This window comes from Halichoeres trimaculatus, unplaced genomic scaffold (assembly GCF_033239565.1).
Source record: "Halichoeres trimaculatus isolate MK-OKI-2021-1 unplaced genomic scaffold, fHalTri1.1 fHalTri1_scaffold_15, whole genome shotgun sequence".
Taxonomy (NCBI): Eukaryota; Metazoa; Chordata; class Actinopteri; order Labriformes; family Labridae; genus Halichoeres; species Halichoeres trimaculatus.
In genome coordinates this window covers 9450478-9468175 of record NW_027437193.1, presented here as the reverse complement: position 1 = coordinate 9468175, position 17698 = coordinate 9450478, and the positions used below count along the sequence as shown (strand labels likewise).

Here is a 17698-nt window from a genome sequence, read left to right as displayed (position 1 = left end):
CAGTGCCTTTAAGTACCAACAACTGGTTTATGTTGCTTCCCTTTCCTCACAAACTGGGTCATAACAGGCCAAAAGAATGAGATCTCAGATACAAAAGGCTGTAATGAGTTTCTCCCAAAGGGTAGCATTAGAGGCTGGGTGAGGAGCTCAGACATCCAGACGGTGCGTGGAGTAGAGCCGCTACTCCTCTGCATCTAAAGGAGACAGTTCAGGGAGTTTGGGCATCTGCTGCCTCCTGGTAGGTGTGTGATACATATCATCCAAGATAAGAATTTAATTGTAGCTCTAACAATGTGTAAAATAACAATATAACAAAAAAAACAATCAAAACATGCCTCCAGGGTCTACGCACAGACTACTTTGCATGTGAGAACATATCCAATGTTCACATTAGAACCCTCTATGCTTGAGTAATGGAAAAAAAAAACATTAACAGCCTGGTTCAAAAAATGATTTGATCTGAATTGCTCATTTCTCCTTCAAAAGATTGAGCAGGGGGGGGTTGTAACTCATATGTGCTGAAGACATAAAGGTTTCAAGATTTCCATAACTGGGGGCAAGGCTGACTGACATGACACACCAAGAGAAGGTTCAAGGCCAACTTCAACTCTGCCTCTTTGTCTCTTGTTTAGTCGATCAACAGTTTGGTTGAGGCTTTATCAAGGTTGAGAGTCCTTGGTTCACACATTACCACAAGCTCAGCTAAGCTAACAAGCCTCCTGTTTTATTGGATTTAAGTAACGTTTATTTGTATAGCACTTTTTACTGAGAAAGCTCACAAAGTGCTTTACAGAAATTAAAATAAAAATTAAAACAACAGGCAAAATAATGTGCAACAAACCAGAAAAACACATGCAAGCATATTTTCATAAAGTGAACATTTGCATCAAGTTGGTCAAACAGGGTCAAAGGACGCCTGCTTGAACATGTAGGTTTCAAGTTGCTTTTAAAAATCAGCGATAGATGTAGTTGCCCTCAGTGTCTGGGGGAGAGCGTTCATAGTCTTGGCGCAGCTGACTCAAAAAGATACTTAGGTGCCTGACCCTGTAGGGCTCTGTAAGTTAAAACAAGCACTTTAAACTGGATCCTGTTTACCTGCAGCCAGTGAAGGGATGTCAGGACCGGGTGATATGACAGTGTTTAGATGTTTCAGTTAGAAGCCTAGCAGCGGTATTCTGAACAAGTTGCAGCCGATTTAAGAGGTTTTGGTGAGACACAGAAAAAGTGAGTCCCAATAACCCCGCTGTGATGACACAAAGGCATGAATAATCACTTCTAGTTCTGAATGAGCTACAGTAGAAATCAGTTTTGAGATGTTCCTGAGATGGAAAAAGCGAGAAGGGGTCAAGGCCAGGATGTGTTTATCGAAGTGCATGTCCCGGTCAAAGATAACTCCAAAAACTTATCAGGCTAGAGCAAATGTTTGGTTTCAGTGACCATGAAATAAACAAGCAAAGACCAACTAAACCATGGCACAGATTATGAGGTAAGGCTTGAGAAGTCTGCAGTTGACTAACCCTAACCCTAACCCCCTTACCAGCTAAGGAAATGGCCAACCAAAAACACGCTTAGCTAGCTTTAGCAGGGTCAATATCACACGCCCCTAATTCCTTGACGCCTTCTTTCAGAGTTTTTCAGGGCACATGTGGCTTGGAGGAGACCCTGGGGTAGACCTAGATCTTTCTAGAGAGATTATATTCTCCATCTGACCTGGGAGGGCCTCGATATTCCCCAGAAAGAACTGGGAAATGTCATCTAGGACAGGGAAGTCTGGGTTGTTTTGCTCAGCTTGCTGCCTGACTGCAGATAAAATGGGTGTATGGATGGATGGGTGGATGAAGTTGCAACACAGACCCTTCAGTTTTAGGCCCAAAGAGCCATCAACAATAGAGAATTATAGTGAAATGATGCTGATGTGGCCACAAAATCAATTAAATAGCAGTCAAGGATATTTTGGAAGACATTTTATTTGGTACATTTCACATTTGGCATTAATTTACAGCCAAACAGGCCGGGTTACATCACTCAGGTAACAGTTTACATAAGGCACATGGGAGTACAATACCACTGTTCTGCTGGAAATGTTTTCAGAAGAAAACAAAAAGGAAAAACTCAAAGCACAATCAAAAGCCTATTTTCAGCAGTACTTTTATGATAATCAGATTTGTGAACTGATCCATGCAATATTACAACTGACAGACACGCACACACAGTTTCACCCTCGCAGGCACACGCAGAAACATGCACACATCCACACACACAACCACAGACCCACAATTCAAACTGACATTTTCTGAATGTTAATAATATGTCTCCTGCTCCACCCAACCTGGAAGAGAAGAGGAGAGAAAGAGGCAGAAAGAGGGGAAAGTGTCAGAAAATGAAATGACAGGCGAGCAGATTTCATAAAATCCTTTTGTTTCAGTCTATTTGTATTCATCTCATTGCTTTTGTCTTTGTACATTTCCAAACGAATCCTCCTAATAACTCTAAGACTTTGATCAGCCACCCGTGTCACACAGATTAACAGAAATGATTAACTGTCATGATAAATTGTATTTGTCTCGCCGTGTCTTGCCCCTCTCAGCTGAAACGTTATGGCAGCGAGCAGATTCTGAGCTATTGTAGTGTATCCAAATCATGCGTTAGATCTCTGGGGTGTATCTCCAGACTCTTCATCAGCCCTGGTTTCATTTCCTTTCTCATCATTCGCTACTATTTCTCTTGTTATTGGACAGGTACAATCTATTTCCTGGAGCAAATGTTACACATGTTTTCTGATCTGTCAGAGGCTATAAAGATTGATGGGAGCATGTTAGACATTTCAGGTGTTGTAGATCTCATCTTCAAGATGAGAGAGGAATCATTAGATGCTTTTTTTTTACAAGAATCTATTAGAGGTGAGCTATGTTTACATGACAGGTCCGATTAATTATTCTCACTGCTCATGACTGGCTCACATGAAATAAAAAGTTACTGCTTTTGTGGACAGAAAGAAAAGATTTTTTTGTCTGAGACTTCAAAGAAATATGGGCAACAGTTAAAATGACTAAATAATTAATGAAACACAGATTCCAAAGAAACAAATGTAAGAAAAAAGGAGACTGACATCTCCTTCACAGCGAGGGGCATGCAGAAACGGTCCTGTTTCTTATTTTAACTCTCTATAAGAACACCATGTACAATCACTCAGTGACAGCAGTGTTTATTAACACTTCTTCTGTTATTCTGGATCTTTAAACTGGCAGGAATGTCAAAATGGTTTAACTATGATTAAACATGTGACGCATGTACCTGTATGTCTCAATCAGATCATTGTCTGAGTGTCCATGTGAACAGTGGAGTTGGCATTTATAATTAGAATGATCATAATCAGGATGGAGAAAAATGTAGATATGTAGATAAAACTGATGTATCAAGAAAAGGAGAGTTTTCCTCATCAGCTAAACAAATTCTACTTCAAATACAAAGACCCAAACCTCCTGATCTCAAAACAGTCAAGGTAAATTCAATTAAAATTTTACAATTATGCTTTGGTTTGAAAGTGGTTTGTAATGGTTTTTTTAAATATATTTTTGAAGTGACTCAATACCTGTTTTACTGATTAACACAGGATGGAACTGACTTGATCTCCAACTTGTTTGACCTATGAAACTATGATCAACCAACAAAGGTTAAGCCACTCAGACCCAAACTCTTCACAACATTAAAGGTCCCATATTATGTAAAAATCACTTTATTAAGTCTTTTAGTGAAATTTGTGGGTCTTTGGCTTTCCTCCTAGCCCACAAAATGTGATATTTAATGACAAAACCTGTACTTAGTAGTGCTTGTGAATGTAAAATCCTGACCTAAAACAAGCTGTTTGAATTTTGCGGATTTGCCGACGTCAGTGATTCCCCTTTTTTGACCAATCAGGAGCAAGTCTGACCTGATTGGTCCACCGGAGCAGATACCCCCGAACCCCCTCCCTGCCAAAGTTGAAGAGCCATCACTGCTTTGTTTTTGGCTGTAAACAGCCAAATAGTTCCATGCACAAGCTTCCCATCTCCGAAGAAGACAAGACTAAGTGATTAGAGTTCATTTATCGAGGAAATGTGCCAGCTACACTCAGTAAAACTGTGCATGTGTGTGCTAGTCACTTCACGGCCGACTGCTTTTCCAACTCTGGACAGTACAACAGAGAGCTAGTGAATAGACTGGTCCTGAATCCAGGTGCATTACCAACCATCCGCCAACAAACCTCGGACCCTGGAAATGTGAGTATTTTAAATACTGTGTGCTGTGGAGCAGATGTAAGAGCTTTTCCTCAGTGATCTCTGTGTTAGCTTCAGGATGCTAACTTTAGCAGCAGTTAGCCTGTTTTAGCCTGTAATGTTGTGTTACACGAGCTTCGCTGTTTTCTAAACATTGTGCACTCAGAGCTCAAGGCACCGCTCTCAGTGATGTGGAAGAGCTGGGCGGTATCAGCCGTGGCTCATTTACATATGAAGGTCACTAAATCAGACCGTTCTGAACAGAGGGGCTATGAGAGCCTGGAAACAATGCTGCTGTGCTTGATTTATTGGCTTTTTGGACCAAAACATGTTACTACCATTTCATGAAGACATCAATGATCCATATTAGACTGCAGAAAATGAGCATAATATGGGACCTTAAAGCCAGAACTTCAATTCCAGGTTCATTTTTCAGAATTAAACTCTTCTCTGATCCTGCCTGAACATGTTTGTAGTATCCGTCACAGAAAAATCTCACCCCAGTCATTTTTACATAGCTAATGCACCGCTCATTCATGAACTGTGCTGGGAAAATGTAAACAAAGGCTTCGCCTGTCTGTGTGTGGTTAACTGCTTCAATGGAATAACACCCAGTGGCAGCTGTGACAGGCTAATGGTCGGCTGTGCTTTTTAAGGTCATACGGCGCCATCATTTGCAAATTTATAGGATCTTATGACCGACAAAAAAACGTCAGAGTGTGTTTTACAAGAGCTGAATAAATGGAACACAATGTCTGAAAAGCAGTCAAAGTGGTGTGCTCTAAAGAAGCTCATTCGTCTCACTGAAATAATTTTATTCTGCTTCGTATATGAAGGATGGGTTGTTTTATGTCACATGACTGGTTACAACAGGGAGATTTATACACAATCTGAGATTTTGGGAAACATTTTTTTTCTTAAATATAAGATACATCCACAAAGGACTCCGGTTGACATCTAGCCCAGTTGCAGCTCTCTTGGCCCAAAAAATCACATCAGACTAGCTTCCACTGGTGATGCGTGTTTGTCACCATTTTATGCTCCATTTATCAAAGAGAATTACCAAGCAAACCGCCAGACAGCAGGACATTTACATGATATTAGTCAGAAATCAAACCTGGAAGACAAGCAGTAATCAGTCAAGTGTTGCAAAAGGCTGCAGCTTTGAACACATGAGAATTGTTCAGCATTAAGTGGATTGTTGGATGCCTGAGAGTTTGCAGCTGCACTGCAATAGATGAGGCTTTCAGCTCTTTCATGGTTAAAGCAAGAGTTAGTCATGACGTTCAGATTTGCAAAGTAAGGAGTCTCAGCTTTATTAGGAGTTAACAGCATGCACAAAAATTGTTGATGTGTAAGATATGAAATGTGCATTATTAATCATTTTAGGTCCTGTTAGAACATGATTTTTTCTTTTAGCTTTTAAATTAAGAAAAACATAATAATAGAAAGAGAAAGTCACAAATGTCCCCTATGGTGTAATGTCATAACATATAATGCTGTGCTGTATCATACCCATGATTTCCTGTCATATCTTGCTTTTTTGTGACGTTATACCACAACAGACTGTATGGTAATGTAAAGTATTGTATTGCATAAGATATCAAATTCTATCATATGAGACCCTTTGATATCAGATGCTACGATGTATCCCGCATCTTATCATACTGTGGATTGTATTATATCCTGTGTTATTATATAGTGTGTATCATATCATTTCATATTGTAACGTATTGTGTCTTATTCTATCCTACAGTGCCCTATCGAATTGTAATGTATCTTATCATGTTTTGTCTTATTCTTGTTTCAAATCACATTGTATCATACCATAACATATTGTATCATATCATAATGTGACGTATCTTGTTATGTTGTATCATATCATTTTGTGCCAAATCTTATAATTTTATATTGTGTTGTATCTTGTCACGCTGTACAAGTTCATATCATATATTGTATCATATCGTATCATATCATATTATGTCAAATCATATCATATCATATCATATCATATCATATCATATCATATCATATCATATCATATCATATCATATCATATCATATCAAATTGCCTCATATTGTATAGTATCATGTCACACATCATAATGTGTTGTATCTTATCATATTGTGTCATATCATATCGTGTTATATCATGTCATATCGTGTCATGCTGTACAAGATCATAACATATTGTGTTGTATCATATTGTTTCATGTGTCAGACTATCATTTCATATTGTGTCATACCAAATAGTGTTGGATCATATCATGTCATATTCTACTGTATGTCTTATCACATTGTACTGCACTGTATTTCAAATAATACATTATGTATTATCCTACTATAACAAGTCACAACTTAACAAACCCTATCATATCACATGATATCATTCTGTATCATATCATATTGTTACTTCCGGTCACTCTACATAAAGCACTGTATTTTACTATATCCTGCTGTACCATACTGTATTGTATCGTACTGTATTAGATAATATAATATTGTACGACATAATAAATAAATATAACATAATATAATGTAGCACCGTTTGGTGTCAAATTGATTCATATTATATTGTATCTTGTTGTATCTTATCATATTGTATGATTCCCGATTTTACCACACTGTATTAGTATGCTGTATAAGCATATATATGTATGCTATATGTATAAGCAAGTATAAGGATTGATAGAGTATTTCTGATTCTGATATCCAGTGTTCCTATTTTCATGTATTGTATTGTACCATATTATGTCATTTAGTATCATAGCTCATTATAACGTACCAGGCTGCAATCATTCATACTGTACTGTTTTTTTGGGTTATATGTTGTTCCATATAGTATTATATTACCCAGAACCATTATATTCTGTGTCATATAATATTGTATTGTATCATGCTGTGCTGTGTAATTGTGTACCCTAAGGTCACACATGACACTTAAACCCAGTTACTTAAAGATCTGAATTGTATTTTGATCCTTTTGTATCTTTTTGTATCTTTATTTTTATTTTTTGTGAACTGACAGTGAGCATGACTTTTCTTTCATGTCTCTGTCAAACGGCAGCAGAGATCCTTGAGGTCACATCAGGAGAGCTGAGCTGTGACAACAGAGTGATCAGTGTGTCCTCACCAGAGTGGACAGTCAATTTTTTTCAATTTTTTTCTAACCAGGACAGAAACAAGGCTGAGAGAGGAGCAGGGGGTGGTAGAAAAGGTCTGGTACATGAGGTTCCAGAGATAGGCATGTCAATCACTAAACCATCACTTGGCATTTTTTTTTCTTTCAGCTTATTAACAAGACAAAGAGGGTTGAAACCTTTTAATCTGAGCTTCTCTTAATAACTGCTTACCTCCAGGGCTCCTCCTCAGAATGAATTTACGGACCTCATCATAAATGAAGATGAGAAGACTGTATGGGAAGGCACAGAACCACCACAGGGTCCTGAGAGAAAGAGAGGAAGAGGAGAAGAGAGGTGGGGATGGATAGAGTAGCAGTGTGAGTCACAGGCAAATTGTTAAATTCATTGCAGCCATTTTTGAATATTAAGGATAACAGGGTGGTGTTTAAGAAGATCACAGACTTCATTTAAAGTCGAGAGTGACAGGCTAATGGCAGCCTATTAGGTCCTTAAGAGGTTATTTTACGGTTCAGTGGAGATATGCATATGCAGAGCTTACTTCAGGGGGTACATGCGCAAAGCGACGTCCATTCCAGGGCAGTAGGAGAGGAAGGCAGCCAAAGCTGTCTCAACAAACAAGCCAAAAATCAGGATCCTGTTCCTGTGGGTCGGAAAATAAAAAATAAGAAGTTTAGACAATTTAGATTCAAACTAAAATGAAAAAGATACACACGGCAGCCTGCTTAACATCTTACTTCATGCCCTGCTGAAAGAGGGAGTTCCTCCTGGTCTTGCAGATGATGAGATCGGCCCACTGCACAACCACAATGCTGACAAAGAAGGAGGTGTGGCAGGTGAACTCGATGATCTTCCTCTGCTCGTAGGTCTGCAAGGTTGAGACACAAACATCATGCATTGTTGCAGGAGTATTCAGAGAGTGTGTGGGTATCATTTTTTTAAATGTCTTCGCTTCTTACCCACTGCTGCCCATAGCTATCCTCCAGGTCGTTGAGATCACGGTCGTCCCAGTTGATACGGATGCCCACCAAGAAGCCGGGGAGGAAGCCGTTCTCGGCCAAGATCACAAAATAAGTGAAGAAACCACCAAGAGCCTGAATCATGCCTGGAGAAGAAGAATAGAAGTGATAGAAAACAAAACATTTTTTCAGCAGTGATGAGGAGTGAATGAAAATCACAAAAACAAAACAACATGAAGCTCCTCTGTGTTTAATCTATTGTTCTGATTTAAAGTTATTAAACTGATCGAGCAGCTAAACCCTGAAATGCTCCTGAAGTCTTAGCCATTAGGGTGTGAATGGAATTACAACTTACTGATAGAAATTTTGCATATTATCCTCTGTCATTACTGAGTAAATGTGTGTAAAAACACTTTAAGTGGTCTTAGTCTGGAAAAGTGCAATATAAATGCAGTCTGTTTACGATTTCAAGTGCATATTCATTTATTCTCCACATAAATGTTTAACTGTCTGCTTGTTCATAGAAAACTACTCTTATGTGCAATTTTATCTGACCTGCCACACAATAACTAAAAGGATTTTAATCACCACATTTAAAGAGCACCATTCGTACACTTTCAAACACACACTGTACTTTCCAGGAAACTATTATCAGGAAATCATACACCTGCAGAACACTGTGACCCCTTTTTTGTTTGTTTTGAAGACACTCATGTCAGGTAAGCTATTTTCAAATAACTTCAGGGACTTGAATATGAATTATCAGAAACATAAAGCGAATACATCTTCAGTAATGGATGTGTGTTTACAAGTCTGTTGTGCAAACTGTGTACCACTGTTAGATTTTACACAGTGTAGCAGCAGGGACAATGTTTTGACAGAACAAGTAGAAAAATAACAGGAATTATAGATAATGGGTGTCTTTGCACAAGAGCTCTTCTGACAAGCAGCAGCAGTTATAACACTGATGCTCCAATATTTTTCTATCACTGATTTTTAGGAATTACACCAAAACAAGACAAATAGATAAAGCGTTTTGGGGCATTTTTGTCACTTAATTAAAAAAAAGAAAGAACACAGGTGATTATATCTTCTCCTGTCTGCCCTCTGTAATGTTGTTGCTGTTTTCCAAGTAAATGGCTCCAGACAGCTGAGGACGGCAATAACAGCCTGTAGTGAGTTTTAATTCCATGTTGCAGAATTTGTTTTGTCAGGGTGGGCGGAACGTTCTCGGCATGATGGACATCTTATTTGTGAGCTTTAGTCTTTGCATTTGGCAAACCTCCACGAGCACTGAACCAGGATTTGAGAGGATTCTTATTAATCTGCTAATCTACAGCAAATTAAAAACCTGCACCTGGTGATTCTGAAGGGTGTTAACCCTCTAAACTCAGCGAAATAGTCCTCATCATTCTCTATTTCTGCTCTTTCTGAAGCTATCTCTTGGTGCCTTTTGGAATCAATAAAATGAAAAACATTATCAGGCATTTTTCATCCTTTTATTTTGTCTTCATTTTTTCTTTCAAATAAGTACAAAAACTATTGATCCAAAACAACTCTGACTTGAGGAAATTAAAGAAAAATATATCTTTTTTGAGTGTAAATTGATTTCATCTCTCTATAACAGAAATAAGCCTGAGCATTGATATGTTTGCTTGTTGTAAGGTAACTTCCTGTTGCATCTTCAGATGCTTGATGATCTCATTCTCTGCACAGCCTTATTATTATTCAAGTTTTGCAAGTTCAGGCTAAGATTGTAAAATATTTGGGCCCCTATCTTGCCCATATGAAATGCATGGTCTGAAGTGCATGGCATACAGCCATTAATGGCGTATTTGATCACACTTAGAGAGGAGTATCTGCTCTATAACTGCTACATATTTTATGTAGTAGAAAGCCCTAAAACTGTCTGTAATAGGGCTGGGCGATTAATCAAAAAATAATCAAAACCAACAATTAGAGTTTCTAATCAACATAAAACTGCCGTGTTGATTATTTAGATTATTCCCTCCTTGTTATTCTCTCTCTAAGTTTGATTTCTTTTATTCACAAAACATTTCTGTTCTAGCTGATGTGTGTTTTCAATTCCATTGCTACAATAAATAATCCTTAATTGTTCATGTGTGAATGTTCATTTCAGTGACTTGTTCCAAAATTACAGAATAAACTGAGTTGAGAGTGGGATAATTGTGGATAAACCTAAACCGAGGTAGAAAGTTTCACTAATCGTAATCTTAATCTTCGCCATAATCGCCCAGCCCTAGTCTTTAAACTGATCGATATGGTCTGTTCTGAAAATAGACTGGACTTGCTGAGAAGACTTGCTGAAAGAGGTCATCATGTAAGGATCTTCTCACTGGTTCATGATAGGTTGGAGAGGCGGGACTCAAACACTAAGGTATGCACACAGCTTTGGCCCAACAGGCCTCCAGAGGGCTGGCCAATCAGAGGGAAGGGGGCTTGTGGACTGGGGAGTCTTAAAGAGACAGTAACTGAAATGAAGAGTTTCAGGAAGGATTTTCTAAAAAGCCAGTGTGACAGAGAGAATAATCCTGGTATCTCCTTAAAAGCAGCTCAAACAGTCAAACTGAAGACTTTTTAAAGAACAAATTTTAAGACTGTAAATGCTATAAGCATAGGCGATGGTTGTGGGATCCTGCTTATTGCAGTCCAAACAGACATCATCCAGCCAAAGCTCAATAAATTTGCACTTACTAATAGTCTCAGATTGGCTAGCTTGCATGCAACTAATTTGTTTCACAGGGATTAAAGCCAAAAACGACAAAGTTGCATTTCTAAAGTCAGAAAACAACAGAGGTGTTTTCTATTTTAGGGCAGACAGATATGAGCTTATCTCAATTTTAACAAGTTTGACCTATGGTGAATTAAGTTTCATTGCTATAAAAAGTAACAGAAACAACAGGTGTTTGATATAAACATCTGAATAATATGATGACTGCTCAATGACTGTCTGATAAAACTTTAATGGTAAACTCTGTCATGTCACAGATTGTTATTCTCTGGTATTTCTTTATATGGTCGGGTAAATGAATTGCACACCAGAACCCAAAGTATAAGTCCGGACATGACAGGGACTGCGAGCTGATGCCCGCCACCAGAATAAAAGCCCCGAACGCAGAGCGGAGTTCAGGAAGCAGATAAAAGTTATACTGCCGCCTACATTAAAAAAAATACACAAAATCGACCAGTCCTGCCCTGAAAAAAAAACTTAAGACCTCTGAGTAATGGATTCAAGATATTTTTAGGCCTTAATTAAAATAAAAACATGAATTTAAGACTTTTTAAGACTTTTCAAGGATGCGTGGACACCATGTTAAATATCAGAAAAATATCATGAAATTAAGATTTAAGGCTTTAATTAAGACTTTAGAACAGGTAGTCTGTTGGTCTTAGGTGTGTACTCTTCATTGTGTACTCAAAGTAGCAGCACACCACCTTAATGCCTGACCACACCTCATGTCAAGATCAACACACTCATGGATGCAAATATAGGCACAATTCATTTGCAATTTACACAAAGCAGGCTCTGGGTGTGGAAATCAGAAGGCAGCTGCTGGAAAATAATGATGACACCTGCACACACTAGCTTTTTTGGTGTATGATAGAGTCCTTGATCTAAGATCTGTTGAAATAGTATCATGTGAAAAAAATCATCATCTCTTAAAGCAGAAAAAATTGTTTCCATCCTTTGTTTTATTATTGATACTGTTATTTTCACCATCTTCTCCACTGCTTGCTGTTGGAAAAATCATTCTCCTGTGTGAATAATTTCTTGTCACTCTAAATCAGACCATCGACTGAATCTTCTTAGCAGACGCTTCAGAACTTGGAGCTAATGAGGCAGAACAGTGCTCTGTAAATGTGACATGACGTGACCTGTAAAAGTTTTGACCCGCTGTTTCTCATGTTGGAAGAATTATAGAAATCGATGTGAGCTGTTCTGAGTGTGTTCAGCTTTAAACTGTGTGTCATCCGATGGAGCCCTGTCACATTCTGACCTATTTAACAGCTTATAAAATTGGGCCAGCCTTTGATTTTCACTATTCCCCAACCATATAAAACCAGAGATAAAAAGCATGCATTCAAGTGAGGTTCCAACAAGTGAACATGACCAAGATTAAGTAGGAAATAGTTGCACCCTCCGCTCTCAATTTGCTGTAAATGTCACGACAATTAGACGAAAATTCAAGGTCTCACTCCTGACTTTCTACTCACCTCTGGATCTATTTTTCTTACCTGACCATACCTAAACATTTGCTAAGGCAGCAGGAAATGTCAGATCTTCTGATAAATGTCAATACTTCATGTTTTCATGCCTGGGATATTTATTACAGCTATAACTTCCCTCCTAGAGGCCTGTCATGGAGAGCAGAGGTAAAAAGTGGTTATGAGCCACCAGAGGACAAACCTATCTGTCCGTAGGCCATGCTGATGAGGCGTTCATTGACCAGCTTGTCTGTTTTCGGGTTCCTCGGCTGGCGCTTCATGATGTCGCTCTCAGCTGTCTCGTAAGCCAGTGAGATGGCAGGAACCTGAGGGTGAATGGGAAGAAAGTACAGGATCAGCTCTCTTTGTGCACCCTCTGTAATAATAAATGTGCAGGAATTTGTCTTAGTGGCAATGGAACAAAGACGTGGTGACAGTGCCAGACACGGGTTACTGCAGACATATCACTATTAATGTCATTCAGCATTCAATCACTGCTTGGAAGGAGAAAGGAGAGGAAAAAAGGGCGAGGAGAGTGAGAAAAGGAGCAGTGACAGTGACAGAGGGAGAGGAGGAAGGCTGATTTCAAGACGCTCATAAAATAGGAGGGTAGAGAGGTCCCTGTAATAAAGATCTTATATTGGCTGGTTTTACCAGGTAAGCAACTGAGCAATATGTGTGACTTAGGGCGGGATTTCCACATGACTTAGGTGGGATTTAAGATGGAGACTCTGCACTGTGTGAGTCTGAACACAAGCTTTGTGGTGTACAAATCCAGCGTGTTTGTGGTGTTATTTCCCTCCGACCCCCAGCAGGGGAGAGAAGAAGAGGACATGCCTTCGCCTGGAATTGTTTTTTTTACACCTCTCAATGTGAGATTGTGCGCAATATCCAAATTCCAGTCTTGAGACAGTCTTAAGTGTGCCACATCTCGCTTTGATAAACATATTCTGCAGCCATCCTTTTTCCACATGGCACGCTTGCTAAAAATAATCTCAGCAGACTCCAAGTGCTGCTTGTCACGGCTAAGTCTCAGCAGAGCCCTGGAGCCTGTTGCCTCAAGTTGAACTAAGCTGTTAACAAGCTGTTAACAACCTCCCCAGCACGACATGGGAAATTTTGTGGTTTTTTACTTGTGTAGTGTACTATAAACACTTTCAGGTAGTTTTTTGAATGTTTTAATTTCTTCATTTCAGGGTGCTTCCCTTCAAAGCAGGTATCCAGCTGTTCGCTCCACCAGCGGTTACTGAAGACGTGCAGACATGTCACTTTTGAAGGGAAGGTTTTTATATGCAAAGCAGGTGCAAAAATTAGAAGCTTTTCAACTTCAATCACCTCGACTTTAAAGAGATATCCAGCCAATAAAGAGAGCACTATCCCTCTGATCTCAGACGGCAGAGGAAATATTTGTCAACATGAACAAATCTGTCCTGCTGCTGGAAAACCAAAAAAGTTCACTTTTGATGTCACCTCAGTAGAATAAACTCCTCTTCTCTGCTTTAATTTAACCCATGAAGAGTTTGAATGCTTCCTGGCAGTTGTATATGAGTCCATATACCTCATTAATTGTAAAACTGAGCTTTTGGCTAGTTGGGATGTCTGAGAGCCTGATTCAGCTGCACACTGGTGGCACGGTGCAGGAAAAAATTAAAGTTCAAATAATGAGCACAAGTCCTTTTGAATATATTTATCTCATGCTTCCTTTCTTTTGCAATGATGGATTACGCCCCTCAGGCAAGCAGCGTGCCAGCAACTCTTTTTGTTGCTGCTGGAAATACAATGGTGAGACTGGCATCTGGAAATGGCAGAGCTGTGAAATGTAAATCTGTGTGTGAGCGTCACCCCGGTCTTTGTTCTGCTTGAACAAATGGTCGTCGGCACTCAGCCAAAAGTGAATTTCTCCTACTGACAGAAAGAACAAATTAAACCAAACGTTTTTGTTTCGTTTTACCTCCAGGCTTTCATATTTGACACCGGCATCAAAGCTACTTTCCTTATTGTCACCTCTGGCTTGCCTGTAGCTATGCAACAATTAGCATCCGCTTCATCGAGGAGAATCATAAAAAAAAGATGCTTAAAATCATCTCTGAGCGATGAGAGAGCTTTGAAGCATATGCTGATAAATCTCAAACTTTGGTTGACATCACCTGTTGTGAAACTCCCATGGATTGAATTTGTGGAGAAAAAGGGAGAAAGATGTCTTTAAAAGTTTCATTCTTCAAACACAAACACTGCAAACCAACATCCAAAAGGGCCGGGGAGCAAACTGATGTCTTTAACGATTAATTCATCACACACTTAAAATCCACTGCCGGCTCGGCATCAGTCGATGCATCTATGAAGCTGTCGTTTCTCAGGGATGCAGTCAAAGTATTGGTTGAGATAATAAAGGAAAACCATTGTTAGCATGTCCATCAAAGGGACTGCTGGAGTGAACTCATCGAGTTAAGCGTCATTCCCCCCTGCTTTCCTCACCATGTCAGTGCCCAGGTCGATGCAGAGGATGGTGACGGTTCCAAGGGGCAGAGGAACGCTCGCAATAATGAAGAGGAGGAAGGGCGAGATCTCTGGGATGTTGCTGGTGAGTGTGTATGCGATGGATTTCTTCAGGTTATCAAAGATGAGACGACCTATAGTGATAAGAAAGATGAGGAAAATAAAGTGCAGCTTCAGTTTACATTACTCCACCACACACTGAATGAGATCCTGCTTACATAACAGCACAGCAAAGCTTGAATTTTGTCTCTTTCTGATGTTAAAGCCTTTCTTATGTTGGAGGGACTTTTCCAGACTTGCTGAAATGAAAAATGATGACTCTCACTGCTTTGTCAGCATATCCACATTACTAATGGCTTTTCCCAGACTGTATTAGAAGCCCTACTTTAGATTAAATTCTTCCCTCTTGTGGAAAACCTCAAGCCTGTTCTCGAGTTTGTTAAAGTAATTTTCAAATCAGGCCGTTCAAGATAACTGACAATTTACAAGTCAGAGTGAAAGAAGCTGCATGTTAGTAATCCTGGTGTTACAAATCATGTACTATAAATACACAACATGCTGCTCAATGTGACATCATACTCACAGTGTGAATAGTACACAGGCTCTGATTCAGATAAGGAAAATAATCCTCTAAAATAAAGTCAGATTCTCACTTGTTGTTTGTCTGCAGAGCAGCTTAGCTCCTCACCTTGATCCCCTATAGAGTCCAGTGGTTGGTTGTAGTGTAAAGCTAGATATCATGTGTGAATAGTGTGAGCAACAACTCACCAGCCACTTTATTAGGTCCACCTTGCTAGTACTAGGTTGGACCCCCTTTTGCCTTCAGAACTGCCTGAACCCTTATTGGCATGGATTCAACAAGATACTGGAAACATTCCTCAGAGAGTTTGGTTCATATTGACATGATAGCATCACACAGTTGCTGCAGATTTGTCGGCTGAACATCCATGATGAGAATCTCCCGTTCCACCACATCCCAAAGGTGCTCTATTGGATTGAGATCTGGGGACTGTGGAGGACATTTGAGTACAGGAAACTCATTGTCATGTTGAAGAAAGCAGTCTGAGATGATTCCAGCTTTATGACATGGAGCATTATCCTGCTGGAAGTAGCAATCAGAAGATGGGTACACTGTGCTCATAAAGGGATGGACATGGTCAGCAACAATACTCAGGTAGGCTGTGGACTTTAAACCATGCTCAGTTGGTACTAAGGGGCTCAAAGTGTGCCAAGAAAATATCCCCCACGCCATCACACCACCAGCAGCAGCCTGAACCGTTGAAACAAGGCAGGATGGATCCATGCTTTCATGTTGTTGACGCCAAATTCTGACCCTACCATCTGAATGTGGAGCAGAAATCCAGACTCATCAGACCAGGCAACGTTGTTCCAATCTTCTATTGTCCAGTTTTGGTGTTGCTGTGTGAATTGTAGCCTCAGTTTCCTGTTCTTAGCTGGCAGGAGGGTCACCGGGTGTGGTCTTCTGCTGCTGTAGCCCATCTGCCTCAAGGTTGGACGTGTTGTGTGTTCAGAGATGCTCTTCTGCAGACCTCAGTTGTGATTATTTAAGTTACAGTTACCTTTTTATCAGCTCCAACCAGTCTGTCCATTCTCCTCTGACCTCTGGCATCAACAGAACTGCTGCTCACTGGATATTTTCTCTTTTTGGGACCATTCTCTGTAAACCCTAGAGATGGTTGTGGGTGAAAATCCCAGTAGATCAGCAGTTTCTGAATTACTCAGACCAGCCCGTCTGGCACCAACAACCATGCCACGTTCAAAGTCCCTTAAATCTCTTTTCTTCCCCATTGTGATGCTCGGTTTGAACTGCAGCAGATCGTTTTGACCATGTCAACCATTGCTGCCATGTGATTGGCTGATTAGAAATTTGTGTTATTGAGCAGATGGACAGGTGTGCCTAATACAGTGGCCAGTGAGTGTAGGTGTGTAAAACGCGTGCATACATGTTTGTGTGCTCATGTGGTGGATTTGACTCACACAAAGTGAGGTATGTGAGAGGAGGGCTTTGTTTGACAAATTCTGGCATTTATTTTGACTTTTTGAGAAACATCCTCTTCTTTTAATACGCTGATGTCCTGATTTAAGTGACTCCTTAAGAATCAAGTCTGAAGCTGTGTTTATTACTGTGTGAAATCAACCAGAATAAAGCTCATATCACATTTTTAAACTCAGCTCATTTGGAGGTAATCTTGTGTCTCTAGTGGTCCATGACAGAAAGCTTGCAGATGGTGTTTGAAATCTGAATGTTGTTGTTTTTTCAGTTTCACGGCAATGACCTCTCTGTCTATCTTTTATTCTTCCACTCTTTTTTTCCGCCCCCTCCCCACACTCACCCTCCTCTACCCCGGTGACGATGGAAGCAAAGTTGTCGTCCAACAGGATCATGTCAGCCGCCTGCTTGGACACATCAGAGCCTGCGATCCCCATAGCAACGCCAATGTCGGCCTTCTTCAGGGCTGGAGAGTCATTCACGCCGTCACCCGTCACAGCCACGATCGCTCCCTGCACCCGCGAGGAAGCAGCGAACAAAAAGTGTCAAAAAAGAGAAAGATAAGTACCATGATTTAAGCTTTTCTCCCCTCGTCTGCCTCCTCTCCCC

The 17698-nt window shown here is 40.0% G+C and overlaps 1 protein-coding gene across 1 annotated transcript in view; it reads right to left on the bottom strand.

Annotated features, from left to right (window-relative positions):
• Positions 1–1978: 1978 nt before the first annotated feature.
• Positions 1979–17698, bottom strand: part of atp1a2a (ATPase Na+/K+ transporting subunit alpha 2a) — a 65679-nt gene continuing 49959 nt past the window's right edge. Inside the window, exons 18-25 of the mRNA XM_074687763.1 lie at positions 17433–17601; positions 15058–15212; positions 12785–12908; positions 8356–8501; positions 8134–8264; positions 7938–8039; positions 7610–7701; positions 1979–2329 (exon numbers count right to left, since the gene is read on the bottom strand). Coding sequence (XP_074543864.1) covers positions 2301–2329; positions 7610–7701; positions 7938–8039; positions 8134–8264; positions 8356–8501; positions 12785–12908; positions 15058–15212; positions 17433–17601 — 948 coding nt within the window. The 3' untranslated portion in view covers positions 1979–2300. The remainder of the gene's footprint in view (positions 2330–7609; positions 7702–7937; positions 8040–8133; positions 8265–8355; positions 8502–12784; positions 12909–15057; positions 15213–17432; positions 17602–17698) is intronic.